Source organism: Myxocyprinus asiaticus, chromosome 28 (assembly GCF_019703515.2).
Source record: "Myxocyprinus asiaticus isolate MX2 ecotype Aquarium Trade chromosome 28, UBuf_Myxa_2, whole genome shotgun sequence".
NCBI classification, from domain to species: Eukaryota; Metazoa; Chordata; class Actinopteri; order Cypriniformes; family Catostomidae; genus Myxocyprinus; species Myxocyprinus asiaticus.
Genome location: NC_059371.1, coordinates 44,892,559 through 44,910,058, shown reverse-complemented (window position 1 = coordinate 44,910,058; position 17,500 = coordinate 44,892,559). Strand labels below are relative to the sequence as shown.

The 17,500-nt window shown below is 36.5% G+C and overlaps 1 protein-coding gene across 1 annotated transcript in view; it reads left to right on the top strand.

Annotated features, from left to right (window-relative positions):
* Positions 1-17,500, top strand: part of LOC127419329 (tetratricopeptide repeat protein 39B-like) — a 30,884-nt gene that overhangs the window by 10,837 nt on the left and 2,547 nt on the right. Inside the window, exons 7-19 of the mRNA XM_051660678.1 lie at positions 188-252; positions 659-764; positions 900-965; positions 1,036-1,144; positions 5,354-5,421; positions 5,523-5,582; positions 8,807-8,968; positions 9,067-9,158; positions 12,967-13,087; positions 13,183-13,294; positions 13,377-13,494; positions 13,765-13,881; positions 16,091-17,500. The exon at positions 16,091-17,500 is cut by the window's right edge and continues 2,547 nt beyond it. Coding sequence (XP_051516638.1) covers positions 188-252; positions 659-764; positions 900-965; positions 1,036-1,144; positions 5,354-5,421; positions 5,523-5,582; positions 8,807-8,968; positions 9,067-9,158; positions 12,967-13,087; positions 13,183-13,294; positions 13,377-13,494; positions 13,765-13,881; positions 16,091-16,187 — 1,293 coding nt within the window. The 3' untranslated portion in view covers positions 16,188-17,500. The remainder of the gene's footprint in view (positions 1-187; positions 253-658; positions 765-899; positions 966-1,035; positions 1,145-5,353; positions 5,422-5,522; positions 5,583-8,806; positions 8,969-9,066; positions 9,159-12,966; positions 13,088-13,182; positions 13,295-13,376; positions 13,495-13,764; positions 13,882-16,090) is intronic.

Below are 17,500 nucleotides of genomic sequence, written 5' to 3'. Positions count from 1 at the left end.
ATAATTACTGTAAAGAGGACTTCGTAATAGTTACTATGATAATAGTTATTTTTAAGTTAATAGTAAAAATAGTATTAATTTTGTCATTTAGTTCATTTGTATAATTAGTAATAATGATAAAGATAAATGAAAAGGCTTTTATGTAGTATCCTGTCTCTCTTGTATTAATGTTTTCTGTTTATTTCAGGATGAAAACATGATTAGTTTTATTAAAGGAGGAATCAAAATACGCACAAGTTATCAAATCTACAAGTGAGTCTGAAATTCGTACAAAACTCACTGATGCCGCTTCCTGTATTTAGATGAACATTAATGTTATATATTACATTAAAATAATATTTTGATTTGTGAAGCTTATCAAAACAAGGCAATTTGACATATGTAAAATATGCCTGTTTGGGTTATTGTGTCGATATAATGTGTATATGTATTATATATAATATTGTCATTTAGTGCATTTATTTGCAATAAATGAAAACTGGTCAAAATAACACAAAAGATGCAGTGTTTTCAGACTTGCAAGTATATACTCAGGATTTACATTTATATATTCAGATTTTATATAATTATTTCCTCGTTGCCCCCCCATAATATGTATTGTATTTTTAATGATATGTGTTTGTTATTATTGTGTGTATCTGTGTGTGTGTGTTTTCAGGGACTGCCAGAGTGTTTTGAACATGTCTCAGGGAGAGGGCGGAGACAACGAGGCCTTCAAACAGTTTGAGGGCGGAGTCAAGATGGGGATTGGCTCTTTCAATCTGGTCAGTTAGTGGGACATGCAGTTCAGGAATGCTGGGATATTGAGTTTCCAGTGTTCACTGTGAGAATCATTAAAACAGCAACTGAATAGTGTTAAAGCTTACTGTCGAACTACAGTGTTTGTGTTGTGTTGTCAGATGCTGTCTCTTTTACCTGCACGAATCCTTCGACTGCTGGAGTTCATCGGCTTCTCAGGAAAGAGAGTGAGTAACACACAACTCCACATATGCACACTCGCACCCACTCACACTAATGGTTGTGTATGTTCTGCAGGAGTTTGGTTTGTCTCAGTTGCGAGACGGCGCCAGCAGTCACAGTCTCAGATCTATACTGTGTATTCTGACGCTGCTGTTTTACCACACTTACGTCTGTCTCATACTGGGTAACTACACAACACAATATACAATAACACACTCTATACTGAGATCACGTTTTTAGAGCTGTTCAGTGGTGACGTCAATTTGTAGACAAACCCGGAAGGCTAATTCGCATCAGGAATTTCCTATGGGATTTTAGAAAAGGAATTTTCGAATAATGTGTTTGTGACGAGGTTCTTTAACTCTCCGAATGAGGAAGCGGGAGCCGTTCTTCCTCTCCCGACCTCGCTCTCCACAGACGTCGCTCGGCCACGCCCACATCACCACATACCCCCATCGCCCAACTCAGGCCGAGGAGCCATCCAGCCTGTCACTTACTCCCCCCCATTTCTAGGGAGGATATCCGCCACAGCCATCTGTGCCTCCAGCCTGTGGACCACCTCGAACTTAAAAGGCTGGAGAGCCAGTTACCAACGGGTGATCTACGTGTTGGTATCCTTCATGCGATGGAGCCACTTGAGTGGATGTGGTCCGAACAGAGTGTGAAAGCATGCCACAACAGATAGTACCGGAGGGTGAGGACCGCCCACTTGATGGCCAAACATTCCTTCTCAATCATGTTGTACCTAGTCTCCCTCAGTGAGAGTTTGGGACTAATGTACAGCATGGTGCGCTCCTCCACCAAATGGGACAGCACCACTCCCAACCCCCTGTCTGATGCATCTGTCTGCAAGATAAATGGAGAGAGAAGTCAAGAGAGTGCAATAACGGCCTGCTGCAAAGTGCAGCTTTCACCTGCATGAACGCCTGCTGACACGGCTCCATCCACTGGACCGGATCTGGTGCCCTCTTTTCAGTAAGATCAGTCAGCGGGCTGGTGACAGTCGAATAGTTTGGCACAAACCTACAATAATAGCCAGCCAGCCCTAGGAACTGTCTCACCTCTTTTTGGTCTTAGGTCTCGGGCAGGCTGCAATTGCTGTGGTTTTATCAATTGGGGGCCACACCTTCCCGTGACCCAAGTGGAAGCCCAGATACCATACTTCCACCTGCCCAATTGTGCACTTCTTTAGGTTTGCTGTAAGTCTTGCTCGTCTCAACGACCTCAGGACAGCCCTCAGATGCTGCAGGTGCCGCTCCCAATCATTAAATAATGATATCATCCAGATAGGGAGCGCCATATGAAGCGTGCAGTCTGAGGATTTGGTTCATGAGCCGCTGAAACATAGCCAGGGCCCTGAACAAACCGAATGGAAGCGTCATGAATTTGTGTAATCCGAGTGGTGTGGAAAATGCCGTCTTTTCACGGGACATAGGAGTTAAGGGGATCTGCCAATATCCCTTTGTTAAATTCAGTGTAGAATAAAAGTGAGCCATGCCTAACTGATCAAGCAATCCGAGGCTTTGGGTATGCATCAAATTTAGACACCACATTGACTTTTCTATAATCCACACAGAAACGGACCGAACCATCACTCTTCAAAACCAGCACCACCAGGCTGGCCCAGTCACTGTGGGATTCTTCTATTACCCCCATATCTAGAATGGCCTTTAATTGTTCCCGAACCACTTTTTTTTTGGTGTTCAGGTAATCGGAAGAGACGGCTGCCACTACCCCTAGGGTTGTTTGATATGGTGCTCTATGAGATTTGCAGTGGTGAGAACATGTTGGAGAATTCTCCTTGCAACCTGCCAACCTCCGTGACTTGTGATGGTGAGAGGTGGTCTCTGCAAGTGACCGGGGTGACTCGATCGGTGGCTTTTAAGTTCACCTCTGGTCCAACCCGCCATCGGATTATAATGAGCCACCTGGAATAACATTTCCCGATGGCTCTGCAGTATTAAAAATTGGGTTGTATCCTTCTTTGTCTGAGTGTCCTGCATCACTCGATACAACCGATCCTTGATAATTAAAAAATATGGATATGCGAGTGCAATGACTGGCTGTAGGCGTTGACCATCAATCACTGTCACTTGGTCAAAGGCGTGCCTAAAGGTCTCGTCTTGTGTCTGCTCCAGAGGGAAATCCCCAGCAGGGAATCCTCTAAGGGCTGGGGAAGCCAAGACTTCCCCCTCCCTTACGTCCTGCTGATGTGGAGCTGATGTAGATGGCCCTGGCTCCACCTCCCCAGCCAGCGAGTCACACACCACACACCAATACGCTTTTTTGCAGGACCCATCCACACACATTCCCCTTAATAAGGTAGGAAATGCCGGCTAATTCATTCCCAAGATTAGTAGACGGGTGAGGCGGGAATGAACTGCAGCCTCGACACTATGTTTTTCTCCCTGAAAGTGAATAGTGACTACAGGGTAACTTTGGATATCCCTGTGCACACACCTTTCCTTCACCCGCCAGCTTGTATCCAAAGCCTCGGATTGAACCAAGCTTTGATGAATGGAGGTTTGATTACAACCTGAATCCACCAAGGCTTGATATGAACCCCCCTTAATACTCACAGGTGTCCGGTATGCTCCTGCTCAATCGGGGCAGCCTGTGGCGTATCGGGGACCCAGACCAATGTCTCCAACTCCATCTTGGGGCATCGGTCCTGGAAATGCCCAGGTTCCCCGCCACTCCAGCAGACCGGCTAAGACTTCCCACCTACACCCACGGCAGCGGATTCACTAGCCTGTGGGGGAGAGTGGAGAGGATTAGGGGAAACCGGCAGGATGAACGGGTAGGAATTCCCCATTTCTGGGGAACAGGAACAGGATGAGGGGAAGGAGGGAGGGAGAGAGAGAAAGAGAAGAGGGCTTGCCGGCCCCCGAATATGCCGCCATATGGTCTTGAGCCAGTTGGACTGCCCCATCCAGCGACGCCGGTCGGTGGCACTGGACACACACCGCTGTCCCTTTCGGTAGTCATGCGTTGAACTGCTCCAGTACCACCAGATCGAGTATCTCCTCAGCGTCGCGATCTCCAGCCAGCATCCACCTTCGGCAGGCACCACGGAGCTGTCGGGAGAAGGTGAACGGGCTGCAAGATGGCTCTATTCAGATCCTCGTACACCAGGAGGTTGTTGACCGGAAGTAGATGGGCCATGTGCTGGGCTTCCCCAGTCAGCAGCGGCAGTAGGCGGACCGCCCACTGTGTGTTCGGCCACTTCCACGCCTAGGCCATCCACTCAAACAGCTCGATGTAAGCCTCAGGAAACACAAACAGCTGTTAGAGATCATTTCCCACAGGTGTCAATCCTTACCATTCTTCCACTCCCGGCCTCGCTCTCCACAGTCGTCGCTCGGCCACGCCCACATCACCACAGAGTTAAATAAGATCTGTGGTGAAATTACTTAGAGACTTTCACTTTTTGTTCTAGAACATAAATTGCACACAGTCATACCTCGATGATGGATTTAAAAGCTGTTATTTTGCTAACTCGTCGCTAAATAAGGACTACAACAGTCGTCCATTTTGTAAAGCACGTAGCTTACGTGCTAATGGTAGTTGTAGTCCTTAGTTAGCGTTGTGATAGCAACATGCATTTTTAAAAAACACTGTAGCTTTAAAATTCACGTTTGAGGTCTGACTGTGTATAATTTATGTTCTAGAACAAAATGTGAAAGTCTCTTCAAGTAATTTTAAACTCAGGCCTTATTTTATTCATTAATCGAAAACTGCTATTATAAAAACCCATTGAAAATTCCTGAGGCAGCCCATGGCTTGTAAATGCTAATTGTCTTCCGTGTTTTGTTTGGTTGTCCGATGCTAAAATGTGTGTCAAACTGCATCCTGTATAAATATAATATGAAACGCAACTCTGTTGTCTGTAATTTTTGTGGCTTCATGCTGCATTTTCAGTTTCAGTGAGAACAAAATTATCCAGGGTTCCCACAGCAACAAACTGACCACTGAACTTCCATGACTTTTCCAGTTGTTTCTGATCACTGGATACAGATTTAGTTTTTTACAAGTAATTTCTAGAGATTGTCAGGATTTATTTCCATTTGTATGTCAGATAGTAATATATCAATGCTTGTATTTAATAGATTTAATCAACTGCACTTTTTAAATCTACAAATGTCTCCATTATGCCAGAAAAAAGTTGACATTTGAAAGCAGCTCAGTGAAAAATGTAGCTTTCTTGACTTCTGTGTCTTTTTCTGAAACGCTCCTTTGTTTCCCTTTATAAGTTAGTTATTAACATTTTCCGCTCAGTTAGTCACACAGGTGGTGACTTTCAACAGACAGACTGATGTTATTATGTTTTTCTCATGAAAAGCAAAATGTATCTGATGAAATATTTATTTATTTGTGTGTGTGTGTGTTTCAGGCACTGGTGAGGGGAATCTGGTGGAGGCAGAAGCTCTGTTAGAGCCGTATGTAGAAAAATTCCCTAGCGTAAGAACACACACACTCAACACAAAGCATTATATAAAATTATATTATACAGATCCACATGTGCTGTTTAATTAATTGAAATGTTTGTGTTTTTTATGCAGGGCTCAATCATCCTGTTTTACTCGGCGAGGATTGCCTTACTGCAAGGGAACTTTGAGAAGGTGAGAGCTTGTTTGATGACATCAGCATATTCTGTTACTTATATTAATGTTAACTTCACGCACTTTCATGTCCCAGGGTTTGATTTTTATTAAAAACAGATTTCAACTTTTTTCTTTTTTGTTATATGAAGGTCTGCAGAGCTGAAATTGTTTTCTTAAATAGTTTTGTGTTTCTTAACAATAAGTTTTGCGTTCCCTCATATAGTTCTTTTGCAATAAGTTTTGCGTTTTTTTGCAATAAGTTTTGGGTTCCCTCTCAATAGTATGTGTTCGGTTGCAATAGTTTTGCATTCCCTCACAATAGTTTGCATTCCCTTGTAATATTTTGCGTTCCCTCGTTCCTTCACTATAGTTTGCATTCAGTTGCAATAAGTTTTGCGTTTCCTTCGCAATAAGTTTTGCGTTCCTTCGCAATAAGTTTTGCGTTTTTTTGCAATAAGTTTTGGGTTCCCTCTCAATAGTATGTGTTCAGTTGCAATAGTTTTGCATTCCCTCACAATAGTTTGCATTCCCTTGTAATATTTTGCGTTCCCTCGTTCCTTCACTATAGTGTGCATTCCTTCACAATATTTTGCATTTCCTCACAATAAGTTTTGTTCCTTCACAATAAGTTTTGCATTTCTTCGCAATAAGTTTTGCATTCCCTCACAATATTTTGCATTCCCTCACAATATTTTGCGTTCCCTCGCAATAAGTTTTGCGTTCTCTCGCAATAGTTTGCATTCAGTTGCAATAGTGTGCATTCCTTCACAATATTTAGCATTTCCTCGCAATAAGTTTTGCGTTCCTTCACTATAGTTTGCATTCCTTCGCAATAAGTTTTGCGTTCCCTTGCAATAAGTTTTGCATTTCTTCGCAATAAGTTTTGCGTTCCCTCGCAATAAGTTTTGCATTCCCTCGCAATAAGTTTTGCATTCCCTCGCAATAAGTCTTGCGTTCCCTCGCAATAGTTTGCATTCCCTCGCAATAAGTTTTGCATTTCTTCGCAATAAGTTTTGCATTCCTTCGCAATAAGTTTTGCATTCTCTCGCAATAGTTTGCATTCAGTTGCAATAGTTTGTTTCCTTCGCAATAGTGTGCATTCCTTCACAATATTTTGCATTTCCTCATAATAAGTTTTGTTCCTTCGCAATAAGTTTTGCATTTCTTCGCAATAAGTTTTGCATTCCCTCACAATATTTTGCGTTCCCTCACAATATTTTGCGTTCCCTCGCAATAAGTTTTGCGTTCTCTCGCAATAGTTTGCATTCAGTTGCAATAGTGTGCATTCCTTCACAATATTTAGCATTTCCTCGCAATAAGTTTTGCGTTCCTTCACTATAGTTTGCATTCCTTCGCAATAAGTTTTGCGTTCCCTTGCAATAAGTTTTGCATTTCTTCGCAATAAGTTTTGCGTTCCCTCGCAATAAGTTTTGCATTTCTTCGCAATAAGTTTTGCATTCCCTCGCAATAAGTTTTGCATTCCCTCGCAATAAGTTTTGCGTTCCCTCGCAATAGTTTGCATTCCCTCGCAATAAGTTTTGCATTCCTTCGCAATAAGTTTTGCATTCCTTCGCAATAAGTTTTGCATTCTCTCGCAATAGTTTGCATTCAGTTGCAATAGTTTGTTTCCTTCGCAATAGTGTGCATTCCTTCACAATATTTTGCATTTCCTCACAATAAGTTTTGTTCCTTCGCAATAAGTTTTGCATTTCTTCGCAATAAGTTTTGCATTCCCTCACAATATTTTGCGTTCCCTCACAATATTTTGCGTTCCCTCGCAATAAGTTTTGCGTTCTCTCGCAATAGTTTGCATTCAGTTGCAATAGTGTGCATTCCTTCACAATATTTAGCATTTCCTCGCAATAAGTTTTGCGTTCCTTCACTATAGTTTGCATTCCTTCGCAATAAGTTTTGCGTTCCCTTGCAATAAGTTTTGCATTTCTTCGCAATAAGTTTTGCGTTCCCTCGCAATAAGTTTTGCATTCTCTCGCAATAGTTTGCATTCAGTTGCAATAGTTTGTTTCCTTCGCAATAGTGTGCATTCCCTCACAATATTTTGCATTCCCTTGCAATAACTTTTGCGTTCCCTCTCAATATTTTGCATTCCCTCGTAATATTTTGCATTCCCTCACAATAGTTTGCATTCCCTCGCAATATTTTGCATTCCCTCGCAATAAGTTTTGCATTCCCTTGCAATAGTTTGCATTCCCTTACAATAAGTTTTGCGTTCCCTCGCAATAACTTTTGCGCTCCCTCTCAGTATTTTGCGTTCCCTCACAATAAGTTTTGCGTTCCCTCGCAATAACTTTTGCGCTCCCTCTCAATATTTTGCGTTCCCTCACAATAAGTTTTGCATTTCCTCGCAATATCATGGTTTTACTACAGTAACCATATTATAACATGATATTCATAGTGAAACCATAGTAATAATAAAGGAAAAAAGAAAGCAATGGTTATGAAAATTATAATTGTGTGGTTACTATGGTTTTACCACAAATACCATAGTTTAACTATTTCTGTTTCTGTAGTAAAACTGATGCTTTACTGTAGTAGTTAGCATGACAGTTCCATGTTTTTTGCGGGAGCATGGTTTTACAATAGTAATGCTTTAGTAACCACGATTGAAGTAACTGATTTTTGGCAAAAAATCATTACTATAGTAATATTGTAGTAACTATGAAAAGTAAGCATGGTTGTAATAAAGTATACTGTATGCATATAATAACCATGGTTTTTCTACAAATACTAGCTATTTATAGTAAAACCATAATAACAACACAATTATGATGTTTACTACCATAGTTTTTGTTTTACTTTATTATTACTATGGTTTAACTATGAGTATCATGGTTAAAATATGGTTAATGTAGTAAAACCATGGTCAGCGTTTTGCGAGAGCACTCAAAACTATTCCAGACATTTTTTTTAATTCCCACCCTGTACTCCGAGTCACCGTAAAGGTCACATAAAAACGTTTTAAACAAGTGGACAAAAGTGTCAGTGAAGAGCATGCTTGAGATGAAATAATGAGACAAAATAAAGGAAAATCAAGGGAAATGTCACTTGTGAGCAAAATATTTCTATCAATGAAGCTGTAAAAAGTGCGAAAATATTATTTCATTTACATAAAATGTTTAGGCCATTTTATTTCGAAGACATAACCAATTTGATTTCAATGGTGTTTCTTACACAAGAAACCCAAGCTACTAATAAACCTAAAAGATTGTCTTTCTGTGTCTCAGGCAGTGTTGAAGTTTGAGGAGTGTATCTCAGCGCAGCAACAGTGGCGTCAGATTCATCATCTGTGTTATTGGGAGTTGATGTGGTGTCACTCGTTCCAACAGCAGTGGAAAGACGCGTATCGATACGCTGATCTGCTGTGCAGAGAGAGCCGCTGGTCTAAAGTAACACACACACAGATCCACTCTCATACAATACACACTCACTCTTAGAAAAACGTTCAGCGTTTGAGATCAGGTGTGTGTGTTACATGTCGTTTCAGGCTACCTATGTGTATCAGAAAGCTGCTATACTCAGTATGATGTCAGAGGAAGATGTGAAGAAGACCGGAGATAATATAGTGGAGTTATTCAGGCGAGTCCTATGAGGAGAATTTCCTTTGGTGTGCTCACAGTGAAGTTTTTAAGGTCTTTGAAAAGCTGTTGGTAACAGCGTGTATTGTGAAAAGCACTACAGATATTGAATTGGAATTGACACTTGGTAAACTTGTGCAGACTTATGACAGTTAATAAACTGTCCCTGCTTATGAATAGTTGAATAGAGAGGATGGTTTTAAAAAATTGTCACTAAGGTAAATTTGTCTACCTGACTGACTATGGCAAGCCCTTTTGACATTTAATCAAGTGCAGGAGATGAATTATAGATATTTACAATTACATTTTTACTAGTTAAAACATTATTCTTGATATTAGTAATTAGGTTTGGACTATGAAAAACATTCGTTCTTTATAATAAATTATGTAATTACTCATGGAAATACCCATTCTTGATATTTAAAAGAGAATTTCAACTAGTAAAAAATGCTGTAACTACATTTTACTAGAATTTCACAGTTATCTGTTTCTTACTCCTGGTCAAAATGCAATTACAGAGATCTATTATTAATTATTAATAGATCTCTAATTATTAACTATTTACTATTAACTATAATTATTACGTTGGAATTCCAATTTCACATATCAGCAATAGACTAATTTCTGGTAAAAAAAAATAAAAAAATAAGAATAATTTTTTTATTATTAATAATTATATTGTTATTAATAAAAATTCCCATTCCTGATATCAACAGATATCAAATTACTAACATAAAAAATATATATATTTTTTTACTGATTAAAATCAGTAAAAAAAAAAAACATTTTTATGTAAAATCTACTAGTCACTAGTAAAATCATTCATTCTTTTTAAAAAAAAATGACGTCAGGAAATTCATATTCTTGTTATAAAAAAATAGAATTTCAACTAGTTAAGAATGTAGATAATTTTTGATATCTGTAACTGCATTTTCATTAGAATTTCACAATTATTTGTTATTTACCCCTGTTTAAAATGCAATTACAAATACCCATAATTAATTTCTTTCTAGTTGGAATTCCATTTCTAATATTAGCGACGTACTTCTTACTAGTAAAACTAGTGTTTGATATCAATAATTATATTGCTACTAATACAAATATCCAGATATCAACAATTGAAGTAAAAATGCTGTTTTTTATGTTAGTAATTAAGCACTAGTAAAAATAATTCATTCTTCAACAAAAATGACATCATTACTTATTGAAATACCAATTATTGATATTAAAAATAGAATCTCAACTAGTACAAAATGCAATTCTTGATATCTGTAAATTTCACTATTATCTGCTGTTAACTCCTGTTCAGAACGCAATTACAGATACTGTATCTACAACCCCAATTCCGAAAAAGTTGGGACGGTATGAAAAATGCTAGATCTGTAAATTATATTCACCCTTTGCTATATTGAAAGCTCTACAACTACACATTATATGATGTTTGTTCTTGTGAATTTCATTGTTTTTTTTAATGTACAGTCATTTCAAATCAGATGATTGCAACACGCTCCAAAAAAGTTGGGACAGTCGAGTGTTTACCCCTGTGAAACATCACCATTTCTTCTAATAACACTTATTAAGCATTTGGGCATTGAAAATACAAGTTTGTTAAATTTAGAAAGTGGAATCTTCCCCTATTCATCCATTATTCAGGTCTTCAGCTGCACAATTGTACGGGGTCTTTGTTGCCATATGGTGTGCTTAATAATGCACCACACATTCTCAATTGGAGATGGTCAGGACTGCAGGCAGGCCAATCTAGCACCCGCACTCTCTGCTTATTCGACCAGTATGTGGTTTAAAGTTGTCCTGCTGAAAATGCCGGGACGTCCCTGGAAAAGACGGTGCTGGATGGCAGTATATGTTGCTCCAAAATGTGTACATATCTGTCTGCATTAATGGTGCCCTCACAGATGTGTGAGTGACACATGCCATGGGCACTGACACACCCCTGGCCCATACAGACACTGGCTTTTGGACCTGACGCTGATAAGAGCTTGGATGGCTCTTTTCCTCTTTGGCCCGGATAACACGACGGCTGTGTTTTTCAAAAACTATTTGAAATGTGGACTTGTCGGACCAAAAAACACAGTTCCACTGTTCTACTTTCCATCTAAGATGAGACCGAGCCCAGAGAAGTCGGCAGCGCTTCTGGACAGTGATGATGTATGGCTTCTCCTTTGCAGAGTAAAGTCTTTACTTGCATCTGTGGATGCAGCGGCGAGTGGTGTTGACTAACAAAGGTTTACTAAAGTAATCCCAAGCCCATGTTCATGATATCATAACAGATGAATGATGTTTTTTAAGATAGTGACGTCTGAGGGATCAGAGATCACGTGCATTCATAAGTGGTTTTCGTCTTGCCCTTTATGCACCGAGATTTGACCAGATTCCTTGAATCTTTTAACTATATTGCGCACTGTAGAGGGTAAAATACCCCAAATCCTTCCAATTTGTCTTTGGGGGAACATTGTTCTTAAAGTGCTGGATTATTTGCAGAAGCATCTGTTGGCAAATTGACAAGTCCTGAATGATCCTTGCTCTTGAGGGTCTAGGCTGTTTTTGGAGTCTCCTTATATACTATGATATGATTGCCTCACCTGTTTCACATCTCCTGTTTCACATCGCCTTGTTATTTCAACTCGTCAGATTGTTATTAGACTTAAATTGCTCCGTTTCAACTTTCTTTAGCATGTTGCAATCATCTGATTTGAAATGTCTGTACATAAAAACAAAAAAAAACAATGAAATTCACAAGGTAAAACATCATATAATGTGTAGTTGTGGTGCTTTCAATATAGCAAAGGGTGAATATAATTTACAAATCACTGCTTTTTGTTTTTATTAGCATTTTTCTTACTATCACAACTTTTTCGAAATTGGGGTTGTATAATTAATTTACTACTAGTTAGAATTCCATTTTAAAATATTAGCTAAGCACTTCTTACTCGTAAAATAAATATTTGATATTAATAATTATATTGTTAAAAATACAAGTATCCTGTCATCAACAATAAAATTACCATTTTTGATATCTGTAAATCTGTTTTTTTATTTTTTATTTTTTTTTCACTAGTTATTAGTAATTCAGTTGTTGATATCAGGAATGAAAATTTGCATTAGAAACAATATAATTATTTTTTAATAGTAAATAGTACATTCTTATGTAAACTGGAATTTCAAGTAGAAAACAAAATCATTCACGATATTTGTAATTGTGTTTTGAACAGGAGTGAATGACAGATCATTGTGAAATTTTACTAGTGAAAATGCAGATATCAAGAATGACATATTTTACAAGTTGAAAATCGATTTCTGATATCAAGGATGGGTATTCCCACAAGTAATGACGTAATTTTTATATCAGGTGTTATGTTTAATATTTTTTACTAATGCAAATATAATTATTGATTAAAAAAAAATATCATTTTCACCTCTAGTAATTCCAATATATCAGGAATTAGCATTATATTAAAAATTGACCAGTAAAAATTTTATTATAGATATTTTTATATCCTGCACATGGTTAAATGTTAAAATGGCTTGCCATAGGCTAACAGACAAGGTTTTATTGAAAATTGTGAAAATGATTTGTGATAGTCTTAGAAGCATTAGTAAGAATGGGTTGAAAATTACAATCACATGTAAAATAAATTGAGAAATATAGTTAAAAAAAAATATTTTGAATATTAAAAATAAAATGGATAATTTTTTTTGTGGTGCAGTGTCAGGCAAGCAGAAAATCTTATTGTTGAGCCCTGGTTTGACCTGTTTGTTTTGTTTAATGTGTGTGTGTGTGTATGTTGTAGGCAGGTGGAGGGGTTAAAGCAGCGTTTGGCCGGTAAGTCCATCCCCACTGAGAAGTTTGCCGTGAGGAAATCACGCAGATACTCGTCACCTACGCCTGTCAAACTGGTGATTCCTGTACTGGTGCGTCACATACACAAACCCTCATTGTACATCCCATCTCACCCCTAATTTACAACACTGCTGACCTTAAAAATATTTTTTTATTCTCCACATAGGAAATGATGTATGTCTGGAACAGCTTCACCATCGTTGGGAAACGTGCAGACGCCACAGAGAGTCTGCTGATCACCATCGAGAGCGCAGAGGAGCAACTGCGCAACGATCCCAGTGAGAAAGAGCCTTGAACTTACTGTACTAACTCAACCAGTTAGCTTGCAGTAAATGAACTTGTGTGTGTGTGTGTTCACAGACCCCTCGGAGTATCACCCTGATGACCAGTGTTTGGTTCAGATGTTGAAAGGTTTGTGTTTGAAGCATCTGGGTCGGTTAATGCAGGCAGAGCTGTGCTTCACGCAGGTGATCAGCAGGTAAACACACTTCCTCTTTGATTTGATGTTTTAATGTTTGACACTTGTAACAAATTCATCAACACATGCCCGATTAAAATATTACAACTTAAATAATAAATATGATGTAAATGTACAGTTTAAAACATTTGTGTTGAATGGCACACATTATTTCACTATTAAAACAGCCACAAGTTTGATCTCAAATGTTCAGAAATGGAAAGAGATCCGAACACGAGATGTTTGCAGTCGTTTTATAATGGCTCTATGCCATTGTGTGTGTGTTTACAGTGAGAAGCGCATCCGTTATGATCATTACCTGATCCCTTTCACTCTATATGAGCTGGGATTACTCTATAAGCAGCAGGGTGATTACATCAAAGCTGCACAAGTCATCGAGGACGCCAAGTGAGTTCAGTTGCCATATGTTGGTAGTTGACACATACCGTGTCCTTTAACTTCAGATTTTAGGTTAAAACTTAAACAGGTGTTTCTTCAACTTCAGGCACTTTCATGTATCGGGTTGATTTTTATTCAAACAGATTTGAGCTTTTTTTCTTATTATAACTGAATTGATTGTGATTATTCTGATTAATTGATCGGCACATTGTGTGATTCATTTGATTAAAAAATGCATTATCTGAATTATAATATTTATTATATATTATATTTATAGTTATTTTATTAAATACTAAATTATCTTTATTTGGGTGTCCAGTAAATATTATTATGCAATTAACTGTGATTATTACGATTAATTAATCGGCACATCATGCAATTAATTCAATTAAAAATGTAATTATATGAATTTGTATATTTATTATACATTATATTTATTGTTATTTTAATTATTATATACTAAATTATCTTTATTTGAGGGCCCAGTATATATTGTTATTAAATTAATTGATTATTCGGATTAATTAACCTGCACATTATGGAATTCGAGTAAAAGTTGAATTATCTGAACTATACTATTGATTATTTATTATATTTATGTTTTATTATTATTATTATTATATATTAAATTATATTTATTCGAGGGCCCAGTAATTATTGATATGCAATTAATTGTGATTATTCGGATGAATTAATCTGCACATTATGGAATTCGAGTAAAAGTTGAATTATCTGAATTATACTATTGATTATTTATTATATTTATGTTTTATTATTATTGTTATATATTAAATTATCTTTATTCGAGGGCCCAGTAATTATTGATATGCAATTAATTGTGATTATTCGGATGAATTAATCTGCACATTATGGAATTCGAGTAAAAGTTGAATTATCTGAATTATACTATTGATTATTTATTATATTTATGTTTTATTATTATTATTATATATTAAATTATATTTATTCGAGGGCCCAGTAATTATTGATATGCAATTAATTGTGATTATTCGGATGAATTAATCTGCACATTATGGAATTCGAGTAAAAGTTGAATTATCTGAATTATACTATTGATTATTTATTATATTTATGTTTTATTATTATTGTTATATATTAAATTATCTTTATTCGAGGGCCCAGTAATTATTGATATGCAATTAATTGTGATTATTCGGATGAATTAATCTGCACATTATGGAATTCGAGTAAAAGTTGAATTATCTGAATTATACTATTGATTATTTATTATATTTATGTTTTATTATTATTATTATATATTAAATTATCTTTATTCGAGGGCCCAGTAATTATTGATATGCAATTAATTGTGATTATTCGGATTAATTAATCTGCACATTATGGAATTCGAGTAACAGTTGAATTATCTGAATTATACTATTGATTATTTATTATATTTATGTTTTATTATTATTATTATATATTAAATTATATTTATTCGAGGGCCCAGTAATTATTGATATGCAATTAATTGTGATTATTCAGATGAATTAATCTGCACATTATGGAATTCGAGTAAAAGTTGAATTATCTGAATTATACTATTGATTATTTATTATATTTATGTTTTATTATTATTATTATATATTAAATTATCTTTATTCGAGGGCCCAGTAATTATTGATATGCAATTAATTGTGATTATTCGGATGAATTAATCTGCACATTATGGAATTCGAGTAAAAGTTGAATTATCTGAATTATACTATTGATTATTTATTATATTTATGTTTTTTATTATTAGTATATATTAAATTATATTTATTCGAGGGCCCAGTAATTATTGATATGCAATTAATTGTGATTATTCGGATTAATTAATCTGCACATTATGGAATTCGAGTAACAGTTGAATTATCTGAATTATACTATTGATTATTTATTATATTTATGTTTTATTATTATTATTATATATTAAATTATATTTATTCGAGGGCCCAGTAAATATTGATATGCAATTAATTGTGATTATTCTGATTAATTAATTGGCACATCATGTAATTAATTTGATACAAAAATTTCAGTTGACAGCCCTAATAATAGTAAAAAAAAAAAAAGCAAATCGCTGTTTAAAATAGTTTTAGATGGACACAAACACAAAATAATTTTGAGTGTCTTGTGTACAGAGCAGTGTGTTGGTCATGGAACCAATAAACTAACAAATAAGAGTTTACTGTATGTTGATGTGTATCTCTAGGATGAATTATAAGGATTATTCTATGGAGTCTCGACTTCATTTCCGCATCCATGCGGCTCTCAGCAGTCTGAAGAATTCCCCAACAAACTCGCCTTGATGGAAAACATTCAACACCAGCGCGATATGACCAAACTAACACCATCTTTCACTGGAGATCACAGCCGTCTGCATAAGCGACAAGCACATAACAGTACAGTCATCAAAGCACCAAAGTCACTGCAGTCCGGCTGTAGCAATCACTAGTCGTTTATTTCAAGAACCGTTTCTGCTTTGTAGAGAAATAGATTCACTGTAGCATTTGAAACCAAAGTCTCCGCATGATTATCTGTAGGTTATTTCACAAGCATACACACTGCATCAGTATTTCTGCCTTGTTTTACAGTAAAAAATAAATTGACTTGAGAAGTAAAACTGTGTATGATAATTGTTGTTTTGTTTTAAGCACAAACCTCAACACGTTTTCTCTTAAAACAAGAACAAAAAATAAACGTAATTCAAGAGATTTTGCTTCTTGAGTCCATTTTTCTTGCTTAAAGGATGTTTAGATATTTTTACTGGAAAACAAGACAAAAATACTGTTTTTTTCTACAATCTCTTTTCATACATGTACCTCAAACTTGACAATATTTGAGCAAACGTGCAAATGGTTTGGCTGATTGTGTCTTATTTGCTCTTAAGTATAGGGTTGTACGTTTGTTCAGCCAATCAGAAGACTGAAAACAGCTGCTTTAATGAACGCACCGGTTTACTTTTCCAAAGACCAAATATGTTTCTGTCTGTTTGTGCGTTCAGCAGTGTGTGCCTCTGTTTAGTGTGTGTGTGTGTACATTTATATCCGTGTGTTTCACTGTGTGTGTTCACCAGAGTATTTAATGGTCTTTATGACATTCAGATGTGTATTGTTGACTCACAGCAGTATTTGTACTGTCTAAAGTTCAAAGTGCGCTGCAATACGAGTCTTATTGTAGATTATTATAAACCTGCTGTCTGATTTGATTAAAAGTTCAACTTTGTTGATGCTCCAAGCAATTCACGAAATTCATTTGAAAGCAATAATAATCATGCTGAAAAGTCATGCTGTTAAATTTTATAATAAAAAATATTATTATTTTTATTTCAGAAACGGCTTGTTTTATTATAGCTCATTTAAACTGAGCTAATTTTTTTTTTTATGATTTCGAAGGTTGATTTTGGGTATTGACTTTGTTTGAGTGTGTTGCACTATAATAATCAAACCCCATTTTACAAGCGTAATTTGTTTTTGTGAAGAAAAAAGTCAATTCTCATAAATCGAACACTAAACAATGATTGCCATTTGGGGGCCTGGGTAGCTCAGTGACTATTGACGCTGACTACCACCCCTCTAGGGTGTGCTGAGTGACTCCAGCCAGGTCTCCTAAGCAACCAAAT